Here is an 18,280-nt window from a genome sequence, read left to right as displayed (position 1 = left end):
CAATTCAATAAATATTTCTCAGCTGAATCAAAACCTGCTTAACAGTTTCAGGTTTTCAGAAAACTTTCTTCAGCCAAATCTCCTTTAAAAGGATGGTAGATTCCACAAAGCAAAAAGCTACCAAAACCTGTGGCAGATGTCCAGAACCCTGCCCAGCAGAATCAGCAGAAGAGCCCCTCAGTGCAGCAGAACTGGCTCACCATATTTTGAAATAAGTGACATAATACACATTACCATCTAAAGGCCAGGGGAGCAGAGCACTGTAAGTCCAGAGTCTAAAATTGTCTACTGCAGTATTGGTTAGAGATCAATAAAAAATACTGAGCAGTTTGAATTTGAAGAATTAGATAGTTCCAGTTACAGATAGGTAGCCGTGTTGGTCTGCCATAGTCAAAACAAAAAAAATTCCTTCCAGTAGCACCTTAAAAAATTCCTTCCAGTAGCACCAAGAACTGACTTAGTTGGTCTTTAAGGTGCTACTGGAAGGAATTTTTTTTGTTCAGAATTAGATAGGCAGTTGAGTTCGTAGAACATATCTTACCAGTTCCAGTTCAGTACATTTTTACTGTTTTATGCATTGACCACTAAAAGACATGTAATCATAAACTATATGAAAACAAAAATACACAGACCAAGTGATCTGTAAGTACTTTAGGAGCACCTCCACTTCTAAATATTTGTATTAAAGAAAAATATCTAAATATAGGGCCATGCACAATTAAATCATACATAAATAGACACTTAAAAATCAATGGACAAGTCAACTGATTTCCATGGCCATACTCTGCATTTATCTTAGTTCAATACAGCCCAAACAAAGTAAATCTTTCTAACTCAAACTTACCTAATTTAAGAGCTCCAGCAAGGCCACGTATTACAGTAACAGGATTGTTCGGATTTGTACAAAACTGATGTAAAGGTGGGAAGAAAGCATCGCGCTTGTTTTCCAACTACAAAAGTAAAGAGAAAGTTCAGTATTAATGCAAGGAAATAAAATGCAGAGTTGTATCAGTCCTTTGTCATAATGCTTCCGAACAATTACATGCATCATGGCATGGTATTGCTACTCATTAGAAGTTATTTATGAGTTGCTAAGGATAAGGGGACGCAGGTGGCGCTGTGGGTTAAAGCCTCAGCGCCTAGGACTTGCTGATTGAAAGGTCGGCGGTTCGAATCCCTGCGGCGGGGTGCGCTCCTGCTGCTCGGTCCCAGCGCCTGCCAACCTAGCAGTTCGAAAGCACCTCCGGGTGCAAGTAGATAAATAGGGACCGCTTACCAAGCGGGAAGGTAAACGGCGTTTCTGTGTGCAGCTCTGGCTTGCCAGATGCAGCTTTGTCACGCTGGCCACGTGACCCGGAAGTGTCTCCGGACAGCGCTGGCCCCTGGCCTCTTAAGTGAGATGGGCGCACAACCCCAGAGTCTGTCAAGACTGGCCCGTACGGGCAGGGGTACCTTTACCTTTACCTTTTAAGGATACTTCAAGAAGTATACTTAGATCAGTGCTTTTTTTCTAAAAAAAATGTTTAGGGGTACTCTCATTTTGACTCAAGAAAATCAGGAAAAATAAATACAGTAAATGGACAAAAGTACAAAGATTCACAAAATGTTTAGGGATATGCATACCCCTGCATATCCCCAGAAAAAAAGCACTGACTAAGATGATATGCAGAAAGCAGTAGCAGCTCATCATGCAACTGTTCTGCAATGATTCAAGATGTGTGCTCTCTAGTGTGTGGTTGTTTTTTCCTAGATGCTATAGAAAACGTACTTATTGCAGTATTGAGAAAGTTACATAATCTGAATTCCAGAATATAAAATGTTAAGCATACAATGACTGCATTTGAACATCCTGCTATACTATGGTTCTCTGAGACCAAAATGAGTCCAGCTTCGTGAGTCCTATTAGGATCACATAATATTTTGCTTCTATTTTTGGTTTGTAATGACAAACTGTAGTTGACATTAGCTATGGTAAGTGTAAAGCAAGGGTGGAGAACCTGTTCCCTCCAAACGTTGTTGGACAAGTTCCATCATCCCTAAATATAAACAGTGCTTGTTGGATCAGCCAGTTGGAGTCTAAAACCATCTGGAGGACCACAGGTTCCACAACCCTAGTTTAAAGCAAGCCCACTTTGAACCATGGTTTTTGAAACTGAATGGTTTGAACTAACCATTGTAAATGTAAACCAAAGTTCTGGGTCTGGCTGTGTGGAAGGAGGAGAGGCAGATCTGGGAATGTGCAGATGTAGGAGGAAGCTAGGCTTGTTCACAGCCTGCTAAACCATAGTTAATATCACATAGAAACACAGACACTGAAAGATTTATTCCATGTTATAAACCTGCATTTCCTGGTGGGTTCCAAAATAGGTATTAAAATAGCGGCCAGGCCATGAGCCTGATGAGCTCTTTTTGTTCAGCAGAATTCCTATCCCTTTACAGTATTTGCATTTAATAAGTCATTTTGCTTTATAAACCACTTTGAAAAGCTGTTTAAAATGCAGCACTGGGAGGTGGGTAGAAGACAATATGCTTTGTGAAAAATGTTTTGATGCTTACTAGGCCCTTTATAAATCTAAAGGGTTTTATGGATGATAGCAAGAGTATTTCTAGTAAAACATGATCAGCATATAGTCTTTTATTTTAAAAGGCAACAAAATGTTCTTACAACTGTCTAAACGATACTTACATAAATACTAGGTGTAGGTGGATTAAGCTTGTCCTTTGGCAGGGGAGGATATGGAGGTGGTGGTGGTCTTGGAGGAGGACATTTATCCAATAAAATGCTACTGTTAGATAAGCCATTTTTACCCAGATTCCTAAGAAGAAACAAAAGCAGTTATACAAACACCTGATGAATGCAGAAAAATAGCCACCTTTAATTACTAAACATACAATTTAAGTTCAAAAGTGAACTAATTATCAAGTGTGAAAAACACATACTCTCTCTATACATATATACAAGCTTTTTATATTTGATTTTAAGATCAATTTCAACATCAGTTATCTGAAAAATAGATTATTAACCTGAAACATTAAGTAGATTGTTGTCTCCATTTTAAAGGAGCATTTGTTCACATGGGGCTGTATCCAATGTTAGTTCTACTCAGAGTTGATGAACCTAAGTTAAGTCATGTCCATGAATTTCTTTGGTTTTTACTCTGAATAGAACTAATGTTGGATGCAACTCTTGGAAAGTTGGAAGACATCTAATTCAGTTCAGAGAGCATCAACATAAATATATTCAAAGGTATCAGTTCACTCAGAGGAGTAGGAAACAGAGCAAAGGTAGATGCGTGCATCTAGTTGCTAAAAGCAAAGAGCTAACTGGGAGCTTCATTCACCTCCCCATTTCATAGCCCAGAAGGGAGGGACAGAGAAGAACAGCAGGAAAGAAGGTAGATAGCAAAGAAAACAGCTATGTGACCAGTAAATCCTTCTGACAGAATACAGGAAAGCACATGTACATCAGTGGGTCTGCATTCATACAAATATCAGTTATGCCATGGCTGGGGGTGGCAGAAAATTTGAAGTCCAAACCCAAATCTTCTCTTTAAAAACAACACACAGCAAAACTGGTACAGTCATACCTCAGGTTATGAACACTGCAGTTTGCGCGTTTTCGGGTTGCGGACCGTGCTGAACGCGGAAGTACCGGAATGGGTTACTTCCGGGTTTCGGCGCTCGTGCATGCTCAGAATCACAATATGTCATGCACATGCGCAGAAGCGCCGAATCGCGCCACACGTGTGCACAGACGCAGTGCTTCAGGCTGCGGAATGCGAACGTGCCTCTTGCACGGATCACGTTCACAACCAGAGGTATGACTGTATTACCATAAATCTATTAAAACTTTAAAAAAGACGTAACTATGGTCTGATCCACATGTCACTTTAAACCACAGTAAAACTAAACTGTGGTTTAAAGGTGAACATGCAGCTGAAAAGTGCATACCACTAAAATTGTGGGTCCTTTGCTCCACCCCCACTCTTACAGCTGCTGTGCTGCCAGGAGACAAGCAATGGCTTGGTTTAGTGTAATGTCTGAACCTGGTTGGTTGGTTGATTGTTTCTTTCCAAATAAACCTTGATTTTGTTCATGGCTTACCACTCATGGTTTCAAAGTAAGCTAAACCACCAATTTGATACCAGCAGGAGAGGTGGTAGAGTGAAGTGCTGCATGGAATGAACTCATGAATTACAGCAGTGTGCTCTGGCTTGATGCACGACCACATTTTAAAGATTGTTTAATTTGACTATGGTTTAAAGTGATGTGCAAATAAGCCCTACGGTGTTTTGCAGATCTCATGAGATAAGCTTTATTCAATTTCAGAAGTTTTATAACAGTACAGGAAATGTCTAGAATGATAAATATGCTGCAGGGTCTTTTTTGACATCTCTAGAAACATTCTATTTTTATAATATTTGATGTGAGGTAGTCAAAAGATTTAATTAAACAGCTGTGACTGCATACAGCAAAGAACAGATGAAAAATAAGTATTTGGGGAAGGAGTAGTGGCTGGATGAAAACATCAGCATTACATTATTATTATTTACTTATACAAGCCAGGATTGAACTTTTAAGCAGATCACGATCAAAACACCCTTCCCCAACCTAGTGCCCTCTAGATATTTTAGAATACATCTCCCACCAGCCCCATCCAGAATGGCCAATGATCGGGGGTGATGAGAGCTGTAGTCCAACAACATCTGGAGGGCACCAAGCCGGAGAAGAATGGTCAAAAGGAAATCTCCCCTGCCCATATTCAATATCAAAATTCAATATGCTGCTTCTCTCCAAAGCAACTCCCAAAGCAGGGGGTCCATTCTATGCTGACTTTATGCTAATAGGAAATCATCCTGAGAACTGTCAACATCATCACCACTACCATCTCCCACCTTCCTCTCAAATGAGCCCAGGGCAGCAAACACTTCGTGAAACATTTAAAACAAATCCAATACAGATACAGATTGGGAAAGATCTCAGCTTAAAAGGCAACTGAAAAGAGTACGGTCTTCAGGAGGTGCCAAAAAGAGGAGAGATGGTACCTGTCTAGTAGTAGTAGTAATAATAATAATAATAATAAATCAAGGGGAGGGAGTTCCAAAGGCTAGGTGCCACAACACTGAAGGTCCTATTCTGACATGGTGTGGATCTGGTAAGATCTTCATCTGTAGAGTGCAGGGGTCAATTTGGTATACAGTGGTGCCCCGCAAGACGAATGCCTCGCAAAACGAAAAATGCGCAAGACAAAAGGGTTTTTCGGTTTTTGCGTCGCTTCGCTAGACGATTTTCCCTATGGGCTTGCTTCGCAAGACGAAACGTCTTGCGAGTTTGTTTCCTTTTTCTTAAAGCCGCTAAGCCGCTAATAGCTGTGCTTCGCAAGACGAAAAAACCGCAAGACGAAGAGACTCGCGGAACGGATTAATTTCGTCTTGCGAGGCACCACTGTATAAAGGATGAGATATTTCAGATATCTTGGCCCCAAGCTGAATAGCAATTTACAGTCATACCTCAGGTTACAGATGCTTCAGGTTGTGCGATTTTGGGTTGCACACTGCACCGAACCTGGAAGTACTGGAACAGGTTACTTCCAGGTTTCGGCGCTCGCACATGCACAGAACCACTAAATCGCGCTTTGCGCATGCGCTGAATTGCGACCCGTGTGTGCGCAGATGCAGTGCTGCAGGTTGCGAACGTACCTCCTGCACAGATCACGTTCACAACCCAAGCGTCTACTGTATACACCAAAAGCACCACCTTGAACTTAGTCCAGTAGCTAATTGTCAACCAGCGCAATTGTTTCAACAGTGGGGTAACATGCTGGCAATATCCTGCCCCAGCTGCAGCTTCTGGACCAAGCATCAAGAGCAGCCTCACAAAAAGTGAATCGGAATAATCCAGCTCAGAGGTTACCAGTGCATGGATGACAGTGGTCAGGCAACCCTGGTTCATAAACAGCTGTAGCTCTTTTACCAACCAAAGCTGGCAGAAGGCACTAGCCACCGAGGTCACCTGAGCCTCTCGTGATGAAGATGGATCCAGAAGTACCCCAACTACAAACCTGCTTTTCAAGTGAGTACAACCCCATCCAAAGCAGGCAACTGATCAATTGTCCAAAAACAACAGTTTCTTTGATTTAAACACTACAATTCAATAGATGTGTTATAAAATTTAATAATATTTATTTAATTCTGGAATCTATTGTTAGAATATATTAATTTCTGGAGGGTTTGATATGCTAAGTGAACCAAAATAAAAATGAAAAGCTACAGAAAAAAATGGTAATTGTAATTATAATTATTCTTCTATTGGTAAGGTGTTAAGAGAACTTTGTTCAGTGCTTCCTGCGTTGTCTGTTAAGAAAAATTAACAAAATAATGTGTTGCCAAAAAATAATAATAACCTCAGAATAAGTTGTCAGAAATAATATGTCTTGCAGCGAAATGTCAATGAAATCAGAAAATAAAGAAGACCAACATTTAGTGTTATGAATACATATATATTTTTTGCATAAAATATAAATAATATTTTATTCCTGAAGAATCTTTGAGGATTTTCCAATTCACCTGCAGCAAGTAACAATTGCTTCCAAGAGAGTAGACAGGTTGCAGCTACACCAACCATTCTTCTCTCACACCGCTCTATCTTTTCTGTCTTTCCTCTTTCAGGCCATTTAAAGCTATATACCAGACAGCAAGTGATATGGTAGAGCAGTATTGTAATAGATGCATGCACTCTCCCCAACCCTCTCATCTTAAGGAGACAGTAGAATTGTGTGCATAACACTACAGTGACGTGGGAGGGAAGATGATGAGATGTGTATATCTGGCTTCTGTTTAGTTATTTTTTAAGGCTGAATTAACCACAGTATTAACCACCTTTCTTCATTCCAAACAAACATTCCAAACATTTCTTCATTGTCAAACAATATGTTATTTTTCTATAACTTCTAGAAATAAATCTGAAATCCTTTTAATCTTCTCGGGCCTTACAAGTATACGCAAAGGGGAAAAAATGGGGAAAACAAATTATATTCAAGGAAGATGAATAGAGATGCTTAAACAGGTTTAAACTCTATTAAATATAGTGTGAAATCCTATGTTCCGCTCCCACTCGCAAAATGACTGTCCATCCAGAGAAGGCATTGCCTAACTTAAAGGGAATGGGGGAATATTTTCCCAAACTCTGCTAACCTATTCAGCTAAATACACTTGTAAAATATCTGTTCTAGAAGGTTGGGGAACCCTCCAGAACAGTGTGGAACATTGTAGGGAAGGTTGCGGGGGGGGGGGGAGGAATTGAAGAACACCCGTACCCTGCTGGACTTCCAGTATGGAAAGCCTCTGCTAGTTCACAACTCATTCAGTGAGGAGAATGGCAGCAAAGGATTCATTAATCAATAATATATTAATAAGCTCTGTTGTTAAATATTTACTAATATACTGCTATTAAATTAATAATGGCCAAGTTATTAATTAGCTGTTGTGGAACCATTTCAAATAAGGAGATAACATTTTATATGATTGCAAGACTAACATTCAAATGGATTTTAAAGATTTTGGTAATCACAAGAAACAATAATAAAAGAATAAGGATGGGAAGGCTTGGAAAGTAAGGCAATATTGAGCCCAGTAGGGTTGTATCTATGCTAAGGCCCAATGTGTAGATTATATATTTGCTTACAATTCTCTTTCCATTTCCGGAAGTCACACCTTATTTTTAAGTAAAACAAAATATAAGATTTAAGTGAGATATTAACTAAGCCTCAGCAATGACTTCTATTCACAGTCAAGCTTTGAAAAACAAGTTCTTATGTGTCTAGGATAAAACATATATACTACTAATACATAAAACCCTTCACTCACATGCTACTGAGGTTATAAATATTAAACATAAAGCTACAAAGCTACTAAATATAAAATGGAACACAGAGCTATATACAAATGTTCTACACAGCTTGTCTCATGTGCAGATGGAGTTCCTGGAAAGCAACCGTATCTTTATTTAATGCACTATTGGGGGCATGGCAGTAAATGAAAAGGGTGTGTAACCAGTCAGAAATGAAATTTCATTGTTGCTAACAAGTTTGCTCAGCAAATTAGGAGTGCTATACTTTTACCGAGCATGATAAAAGAATGCAAGGATATTAACTGAATATTTAAAATCTAATAAAACATTTTACCAATATTTATACTAGGAATTACCTGGTAAATATTTTATTCAAGTATTTAATTTTTCTCATTGATTTTAAACTTGTTGTTTGCTGCCCCGGGCTCCTTAATAATCAATGGAGGGTGAAATAATGCAGAATATATCATAAAATGCCTACAAGTGGTAGCTCATGCTTCCAACAATATACAGTTCTCGTTAATCTCATCTTAATAGAGCACATCGTAGAAAAAATGAACAGAAATTTAAAGGCAAGCATCATTCAATGGAACATCTTTCAAATAAGAATAGGTTTAAAAGGACAGATTAAAAAGCAGAATACAGGTAGCAAAGGGATTCCCAGCAATTAAGACAGATGCTGAAATTTAGTAGCTTTACAACAAATCTTTACACATAATATACACATGACTATAGATTTCAGTAACATGACATTAGGAATCTTGTTGCACCTGCTGCTCTATGATCTCTTAGATTATCGGTCAGTCCCCAACACTTTTCTTCCTTCTCCTACCCTACTTTATATTTTCTTGTCCATTCTAATGTAAACAAAGAATATTGTAGCACTTTAAAGGCTAAACAATTTATTATGGCATAAACTTTCATGAATTAAGAGCTGTTTATCAGATGCATTGAACATTATCCTTAGAAGGCAGGATAATGGGTGCAAATTTTTAACCTCTCTCTACATCCATTAGTCTTTATACCTGTCACTTGAGGATAACATTCCTTGAATATGATTAAATAGACGCTAATCCAAGAAAGCTTATGTCATAATAAATGTTAGCCTTTAATCCAACTTCAGGGTTCTGGACCCTCTCATTTCTAAGGCCCAACTGTGCTTCTGTAGTAATCTTCTTCCCTCTGTGTTACCTCAGATGGCAGGGAGAATGTAAAAAAGAGTAGGGGGGAGAGCACATTACATACATAAACACTAGGGGAAATTTGGGGGGGGGGGGGGTTGCGCATCTGTTAAGAGTCCCTGAAAGTCAACACTACTCCCCTGCATCTTATAGTTGCAATTATTAAGGGACAGAGTAAAAGAGGACCACACTGCACACAAAAGTTCTGAAGCACTGTGACATCTACTGGGCAGGATCGAAAGAGCTAGCTTTCTATTATATTACTCAAGGGACTTTCCAATTTTCCTTTGAATTGAGGCCAACTACCCTTTACTATACAACTGTGTTAAAAGACATCTGAAGGCAGCCCTGTATTGGAACGCTTTTAATGTTTAACGTTTTATGACGTTGCCCCGAGTGGCTGGGGCAACCCAGTCAGATGGGTGGGGTGCAACTACTACTACTACTACTACTACTACTACTAATAATAATAATAATAATTCAATACTACCCTTCATGTGAAGATCACGGGACAGTTTATAATATTAAAAACACAAAAATGCATACCATAATAACAAACAAAAACAATACCCCCCGAGAATTCAAAATAGATGGTTTAATTGGCCAAAGGCCTGGGAGAACAGGAATGTTTTTGCCTAGCACCTAAAGATATGTAACGAAGGTGTCAGGCAAGCCTCCCTGGGGAGAGCAATCAATAAGCAGGGAGCCACTACCGAAAAGACCCGTTCTTGTGTTGCCACCCTCCAGATCTCTCGCAGTGGAGGTACACAAAGAAGGGCCTCAGAGGATGATCACAGGGTCTGGGTAGGTCCATATGGGGAGAGGCAGTCCTTGAGGTATTGCGGTCCTGAGCCATTTAAGGCTTTATAGGTCAAAACAAACACTTTGAATTGAGCGCGGAAACTAACTAGCAGGCAATGCAGTTGGTCCAGGATCAGTGTTACATGCTCAAACTGTCTTGTCCCAGTGAGCAACCTGATTGCCGAATTCTGCACCAGCTGAGGATTCCGAACTATCTTCAGAGGCAGCCCCAGGTATAATGCATTGCAATAATCTAACCTGAAGGTTAAGGTAAAGGTAAAGGCACCCCTGACCGTTAGGTCCAGTCGTGGATGACTCTGGGGTTGCGGCGCTCATCTCGCTTTACTGGCCGAGGAAGCCAGCGTACAGCTTCCGGGTCATGTGGCCAGCATGACTATGCTGCTTCTGACAAACCAGAGTAGTGCACAGAAATGCCGTTTACCTCCCGCCGGAGCAGTACCTATTTATCTACTTGCACAGAAGTTAGACTATCCTTGTCCAGATAGGGACACAGCTCAGCCACCACCAAAGCTAATGAAAGGTGCTCCATGCCACTGAGGTCACCTGAGCCTGTAGTGACAACAATGGATCCAGAAGGACCCCCAAGCTGAGTACCAACTCCTTCAGAGGGACTGTAACCCCATAAAGAGCAGGCAACATACAATCCATCTGGTCTAGGGAACCACACTCTTAAATCAGGATTAAAGGAGGAGCATAGCTGGATGCCATCAGTACATTGCTGACAACGTACTCCAAAGCACTGGATGACCCCACTCAGAGGTTTCATCCAGATGTTAAACAACACAGGGAATAAAATTGAACCCTGAGGAATCCAAAATTGTAGGTTCCATGTGGTCAAATAACACTCTCCAAACATCACCCTCTGGACATATACATCCCTCACCCCTAATTTGGACAGCCATTCCAGAAGGGTACCATTGTCAATTGTATCGAAATCTGCTGAGAGGTAGAGGAGAATTAACAGGGACCCCTGTCCCCTGTCTTTATCTCAACAGAGGTTATCATACAGGGCAACCAAAGCAGTTTCTATGCCAAAAATTGGATATTTGTTTATGCAATTCAATATGCCAGGCAGCAGTATGTCATACATTTAGAATAATGAAACTAATTCCATGGCCCTTTGTTTCCTGGCCTTAATCTCTATAATAGAAATCCTAGGAGATTCTAAAGTCTGACAAATAAATATTCAAGTTCACTAATAGGTCACAAATACATATTTTCAGTATATACATTTCAAGCTAGTTATTGTTCAATATACTGACATAAATTTCATTTAATTCTCTCTCCCCCCCCCCCAAGTTATAGCTAAAGCTAACTTTATTCTAAACAACTTCAAAACAAGTCATTCTCAAATAAGATCTACAGTATGTAAAAATAAATTAATTTATAGTTACAGCTGAATACTTCATATTCCTTTAAATAGCAACTTCAACCATTTAAAAAAAAAATCACTTGGAACATAAAATTACAGATTTTCTTTTAGAGGAGTTTGATCACTTACCTGCATGCTTTTAGAACCTCTGCAGAACTGGGATATATAGATACCGACATTGATGGTATGATCTGGGGATTAGTCTTGTGAACAATAAGAGGAGGGTTGGTTTTTATGGGGCTCTGGGAGTCCTCCAACGCCTCTCCGTTAACTGCATGTCCACTATGAGGGCTGTTAAGGCTGGTAACACTGTTTGTGGTAGTCTGTTCAGTAGATTTTGGAGAAGGTGTTGCTGTGGAAATGGCTGAAGATGGTGAGGAGGCAACAGAATTCTCAGTCTTTGTATGAACAGGTGGATGAATGTTATTGATTTTGTCACAGGTTCCAGTACCCACATTGTTATTGGCTTTTCCCATCAACAAGGCAGAGAGCTGAGGATTGTCTGAACTAAGTAAACCTGGTGACTTAGAATCTCCATGGCTAGGGCTAGAAACAGCATCTGCCGTCACCTGATGGACATGATTAGGAAGTCCTTCTACACTGGCAGTGCTGTTAGGTGTCTCTCCAGAATGCCTGTTTGTGTCAGGCACTGCTGATGTGTTTCCTGAAGGCTTGCTCTCTTTGGTTAAGGTAATGCCTTGTTGTCCACCTGAGGTAGCAGTGTGAGAGGGGAGGTGATTGAGAGCAGCCCCCTGTGTTACTGAATTGCTAGGCATGGTAGGATGTCCATTCTGATTTTGAATACCAGTGCCAGCTGCCTGGAGATGCTGGGAAGGCCCAGTGGAAGAAAGAGGTCGTTCACTATTAGGACCTGCCAAATGTGAACTCTGACCTTTGTGAAGCCCCTAAAGAAAAGAAAAATAGTTTAGTATTTAAATATCTCTATCTATATCTATAATAACAACCTTGGACATCCCTGGTTGTATGTAAGTTAGATACTTGCACAAAAACACTGCATGACAGAAATCAAATGTAATTTGCACATTTTCATTAGTTTTAAACACAAATTTTCAAGTAAACAGAAAAATGTTGTGTGCTCACAAAAGCAACCTTGAAATTAAAATGTCAGTGGGAAGAAGCTGCCTTCACATCCCCAACCTCTTGCAAAGGGAGCTGAGACAGCACTACAGAACTAACTGTTGAACATGAAGCTCATTTTGAGAAGGGATAAGGACAGACAGCCACGTGCAAAGATCCCAGAACACTACATGGCATTAACTATTAACTAGCTGAATGTACACTAGAAACTCAACTGTTTGCCTTGAGGGCAATTCTTATGTGCCATAGGCCATAGAGCAAGTGGCTATTTGCAAAATACATTAAATGATTAACAATACATAGCAAAGCAAATACCTTTAAGTCCCATCTATAAAACAAGTGGATTGCAAATATTGTTATGTCTTATCTCCCTCTTAGTTAGTAAAACCTAAGAGCTTCAAAACTATGGATATTATAACCACCAGGCCTTAGAAAGACATTTTTGCCCCTTAGACTCAAGATCTGACATAATTCTACAACTTTACTTAAACAAGAATAATTGAGAGAACAACCCATGTGCCCTGAAATCTCTATATGACCTAAAAACACCCTAGAAAATAACCTTTTCCAGTCAGCTATGAAAAAGCATTTAATTGTCAGAAATTTATAAATCTGAGGCAGCCTAGCAATGAAGACAATATCTGGATTCATCACAGTCCCTCTGAACTGGGGCTATATGCACATGTAAACAGCTTTGCTATCAAGAAATTAACATTAAGGCAATAATACACCCAACTAAGGAGTCCCAAAATGGAGAGATGCACCCGTAAAAAAAGCTGCATGGTTCTTTTATGACACTGAAGCAGTGTATTACCATCCAGGTGTTTTTTGACTATAACTTTTCTTCAGTTACAAGCAGTGTGGCCTGTCGCTTGATAAGCATTCTAGCTTTTCTAATGTGCAAATAACTGTTTAATTATTTATTAAAATTTGTCTATTTAATTAGTAAAAGTTTGTTAATTATTACAAACTTTTGTAAATCAAGATACTTTCATATTCAACCCATATATAACCCTCTTTTCATACTTCCTCCCCTGATCTGTATCCTCTTCTCTCCAGCCCCCTCCACCTACCGAAATTATCTCCAAGCGATGCATTTCCCCCTTCCATTTCTTTCCCTTTTTTGCCAAATAAATTTTTATTAGTTTCCCAATATTTCCCCAATAATAGCCCAATTATAACAGTATCAATTAATTCCCAATTAATACAATTATTCAAAACCAATTAATTCACTTTAGTTAGTGGCTCCCCGCATGGTTAAAGTTTAGCCCTTCCATTTCCTACTGCTTTTTGGAAATGAGTCACTACCCCCCACCCTCATTGCTTTGTATTTGAGAGCCACTGAAGCAGGGATGGCAAAGCCTTTTGGCTTCAAGAGCTGCATGTAGAGTAGGCAGTGGGTTGTTCTTTAAGAGTTCTAAATTAAAAGAGTTTGTCTGCTTCTACTGTCATTCAGATCCAAGAGTCCGAACTGTTAAACTGCCGCAGGTAATATTCTTCCATATCATCTTAGCAACGACTGCCTGGCATTGCCCAGGAATTCAAAGAAACTCCAACCCTACCCCACAAAAAAATGTGATTTTTAAATGGATAATGTAATTTGCAGTTTAGGGCTATGCCACATACAATGGCACATATCTCATTGCATCCAACAGCATACAAACATAGGCAAAACCTCCACCTTGGGAAACTTTGGAACCAACATGCAAAACTGGGTGAAGTCACATTTCAGTCGGCCATCTTGATTCAAAATGGCATCAGGCATCCAAATATAAACAAGGACCACTGCCTCCACCTCAGGAACCATCACACCAAGTTGAGTGACAATATCCCAGGATGCATCAAAATTGGCACACTTGCAACCTTTCACACCAAATACTTTCACAGTCTTTAAAATATTTAGAGGCATCCACATCAGCATACATTGGACCCATCACACCCCAAACTGGCTGAAGTGACAGCCAACTCACATTTCAAAACCTATCTTGTTTCAAAATGGTTCTAAGCATTGAAACATAGACAAAGTCCACCACCTCAGGAGCTCTCATTCCAAGTTGGATGACAGTATCTTCAGAGGTATCCAAATTGGTGCAGGCTAGAACTGTCATTCCAAAGTGGGTTACAATATCTTCAAAGATGTCTATGTGAGTACAACCTGGGTCCATCATGTGATGGTATCTTTGGAGGCATTAAAATTGGTGTAGTTTGGACCTGTCACACCAAATATTGGGTGAAGTCATACTTCAGGCCACCAGCTTGATTCAAAATGGTGCCCAGCATCCCAATGTCAACAAAAACTGCTGCCCCCAGCTCAGGAACCCTTGTGTAGAGTTTGGCGATGATATCTTCAAAGACATCCAAATGTATAAAGAACAAATGGCTAAACCACTTTACAAAATATATAATCGATTGTATGTATGATATTTTGCGGTGGGTTTTTAAAGCCTGATTGCTGAGGATGTAGGTGTTGATCTTGTTGATCTTCATTTAGCAGCTCTTCAGAGTTTATTGTAAGAAACACTGAATTTGGCAGAAACTATTTGACCTTGACATAAAATCACATAAAAATCAGGAACAAACGGACTTTGAGAGACGGAGACTAAACGCCACCTTTAGTTCAATTCAAAGCTCTACTGCCTTTGTTACATTATTCTATGACTCCTGGTGTTGACTTCTTTGCTATCCCACAGTGTTTAGCCTCTTGGAGAACTGCCAAATTTAAGAGGCGAACACTCCATGTAATGTAATAGAAAGGCAACTAAGGTGGCTTAAAAATCAAACATGCTGGATTTTGTAAAGCACCCAGCAAAAGAAGGAATGTATTCCTTACATTCATGTAAGGAATAATGGTAATCAGGTAAAAGCAGGGCGGGAACAGTGCTACACAATAAAGCTGCCTTCCGCCACATCGAAGTCTAGCCTGCAAAACCACAGCAGGAAGTGATCTCCATTTTCAGTGGGGTTTGTCTTAATTGCCTTTAAACATTCCACACATACACACAAACACACACACCAATTGCATCCCACAGTCTGTGGGAGGCTCTCATTGAAGAGGGGTGAGAGCTATCATGGTATGGTTTATTCTGAATGTGTGATATGAACCCAGTGCTGAACGTGGGTGCCAATTAAATATGAAGATCATCCTTGAGATTAAATTAAGTTGTTTAATGAGAACATCTGAGAGATAGGCAATGTTAATTTCAGAGGAAACTCTCAAGGTGTTCCAAAGTATTTCTAGATTTTTGTCCTGGTCACTTAAAAAAAAAACCATGGCTCCAAACTACAAAGAAATCAACAATAGTATACCTATATGTTATGTAGCTGAACAGTGTTGAATACTGAAACAATTTTTCAACCATTCACTCTTTGCACAACTTTTTATAGCGCTTAGAATTTAATTGTTGTGCTACTACCAGGAAAGCGGACATGCATGGCCAGTAAGTAACCTCTGTGATTAACCGCTACTCTAGTGATGAATTCAACACTACATTAAAGCCAAACATCTTAAAAAGCAAGAAACAAAGACAGCTGATAAAGATTAATTGTGAAACTAAAAACATATGACTATCCAGTACAAGTTATTACACGGCTAGAAAATACTGAAGCCTGGCTTTCCGATTTCAGAAAAACAACAGTGATAGTGCCAAGTATTTAACTAAGTACTTATGCTTTGTATTAATTGCTGCTTTTGTGTGTTTTTTTAGAATTAGCCTGTAATATTATTTCATTATTTTCCTGACAAAAATATTTATTACCAGTTCCTTATTGCCTTGGAAAACAAATCAGGATTAAAACAGATGCTATTTTACCAAAGCAATTAGTAGACCATATTATTTTTAAAACTTGCAATTTTATACGTCAAGCATCTGTACAAAAATGAAATGATAAAATAATTACACTCTATTCCATTCCCTTCCCTTTATATATATAAAGAAATAGCTTTCCATTATAATGTGCAGGTTTGAATGTTTTCTGGTCTTTCTGATCACAGAATGTGATAAAAACCCTGCAAAAAATATATTCCTGTACTCACATTCTGCTATACAACATAAAAAATATAGCACGTACCTGAGTGGAGTTAGATAGTTGTTTTTTCCACGGCTCCTCTGCGCTGCTGGTCAGGTTTGTGCGGTTATGAGGTAGAGAGAGTGCGTTTCGCTGCAGGTAAGGCACGTTTCCATTACTTCCACTTCCTGTTATGTGATTATTGCCTATCAAAATAGTGTCTGTACTACCCAGCGTTCTTGCTGTGCTGCAGGGAACTGAGCCTGCTGGAAAGGGTCCATTTGCCATAGGTTGCCCAGGGCAGGTTGGACGGATTCCATGCTGCGTGATGTTAGGCACTCTGGTTAGAGCAACCTGAGGCTGCTGACCAGAGACAGAGTTTGTAGGCAAAGACGAGTCAGCTGTTGGCCCATTAGCAATTCCAGTAGATCGTACCTGTGCAACTCCCGTCTGCCTCATCTAATAAAAAGCAAGTAAAATATAAAGAATGTTAGCAGAATAACTTACAGAATCATGTATTTCATGAGGGGTTTTTTTGTTTTGTTAAATAGATATGACACACTGAAACTATGATACTCAAGAAAATGCTCTTAGCGGATGTAATATTTTCTTCTGATTCCTTTGAATCTGTCACAAATGGCGCTTCATACATTACAACCAGATAAGAGTGACTTCTTAATAATGCCATGTTTCTGGTTTTTTCCTCTGAAATAGCACATACATTAAGGGTTAAAAGGTCAGAAGATCATTTGTGAGTCTTTTGTAAGCAAAAGCTGCAATTTGCAAATATGTGTGCTGTTCATAAGTCATCTATGCACTTGTAACACAAGAAACATGGAAACCTTGCTTAAGCTACATCACACACACACATGTACTCAGGTGCAAAACAATCTTCTATTCATAAGTATTTGTGAAAATTTGATAATTCTTTTTCCAGGCACCGTGTGTGTGTGTGTGTGTGTGTGTGTGTGTGTGTCTGATTATTCCTGTCAAGTAGTATAGAAAAGTAGTCAACATACAGAGTTGACATTAAAACTAGAAACACAAAATACATAATAAAAACCAATTCACATGTCTAAAACAATTAAAAATGATCAATAATTATTGCTTATTTTTGCTAGATTTTTATTAACAGTGCCATCAGTCAGCACAAAACTCAAATCAGTTTTGCCCAAAAGCTTTCTGAAAAAGCACAGCACCAGGGCCTGGCAGACCTCTCAGAAGAGGGCATTCCACAAAACTGGCAGCCTCACCAAGAAAGATCTGCTCCTAGTAGACATCAATGAAACTTCGTTCAGCACTGGCAGCTGGAGCAATGTCCCCAATGCCAGAGTATATGATGGGGCACATATGAAATAAGGTTGCCCTTAAAGATACCAGGTGACAATAATTTAGGGCTTTAAATGTCAAAACCAGCTCATAATATGGAGCCCAGAAACATATGGATCTCACCCATACTTTACAAGTGGAGAAAACGGGGAGAGAAGTGATAGCATGTAATAAAGGAGTATAATAATGTACGCTGCCTTGCTGGTCCTTTCCCTTCCAACAGAAGGAGTCTGGAGAAGTCTGAGGCAGTACATACATCATCATGTAATAAATATGATTTCAGAGGAGAACAGTTCCTCAAAATGATTGTTCCAGTTAGCTGGTAGGAGCTGCAAATGAAACAGTTCTTCTTTCGCAGCATTTCCACCTAGACACCATATTGTATCATATGGTGAAGGAAGTCCTTGACCTCCAATCCAAGAAAAATTAAAGATTTCTTTATTTTTATAAAATTCTTGATCAGATCTAAGGACTGAGTTCACACATTATGCTAGTCATATAGGTTAAATTTCATTGTCTGAATGCATGCTACTATATCAATCATTGTGTGATGAGTTATTGCAGGACACTAACTAGTTGCCATATTCATCTTAGCTGGGAAGCAAGATGTTTAACACTAGTTACA

At 39.4% G+C, this 18,280-nt stretch overlaps 1 protein-coding gene across 4 annotated transcripts in view; it reads right to left on the bottom strand.

Moving 5' to 3' along the window:
- The window catches only part of KDM6A (lysine demethylase 6A), a 104,477-nt gene that overhangs the window by 22,292 nt on the left and 63,905 nt on the right, over nucleotides 1–18,280 (bottom strand). For all 4 annotated transcript variants that reach the window (XM_083734670.1, XM_083734667.1, XM_083734668.1 and 1 more), the window contains 4 exons: nucleotides 16,390–16,785; nucleotides 11,353–12,128; nucleotides 2,687–2,816; nucleotides 845–950 (listed from right to left, as the gene is read on the bottom strand). In XM_083734670.1, coding sequence (XP_083590796.1) covers nucleotides 845–950; nucleotides 2,687–2,816; nucleotides 11,353–12,128; nucleotides 16,390–16,785 — 1,408 coding nt within the window. The remainder of the gene's footprint in view (nucleotides 1–844; nucleotides 951–2,686; nucleotides 2,817–11,352; nucleotides 12,129–16,389; nucleotides 16,786–18,280) is intronic.

Source organism: Podarcis gaigeae (assembly GCF_964106915.1).
Source record: "Podarcis gaigeae genome assembly, chromosome: 4".
In the NCBI taxonomy this organism is placed as follows: domain Eukaryota; kingdom Metazoa; phylum Chordata; class Lepidosauria; order Squamata; family Lacertidae; genus Podarcis; species Podarcis gaigeae.
The sequence above is the reverse complement of the archived record's forward strand: the minus strand, read 5'-3'. Positions and strand labels throughout refer to the sequence as shown.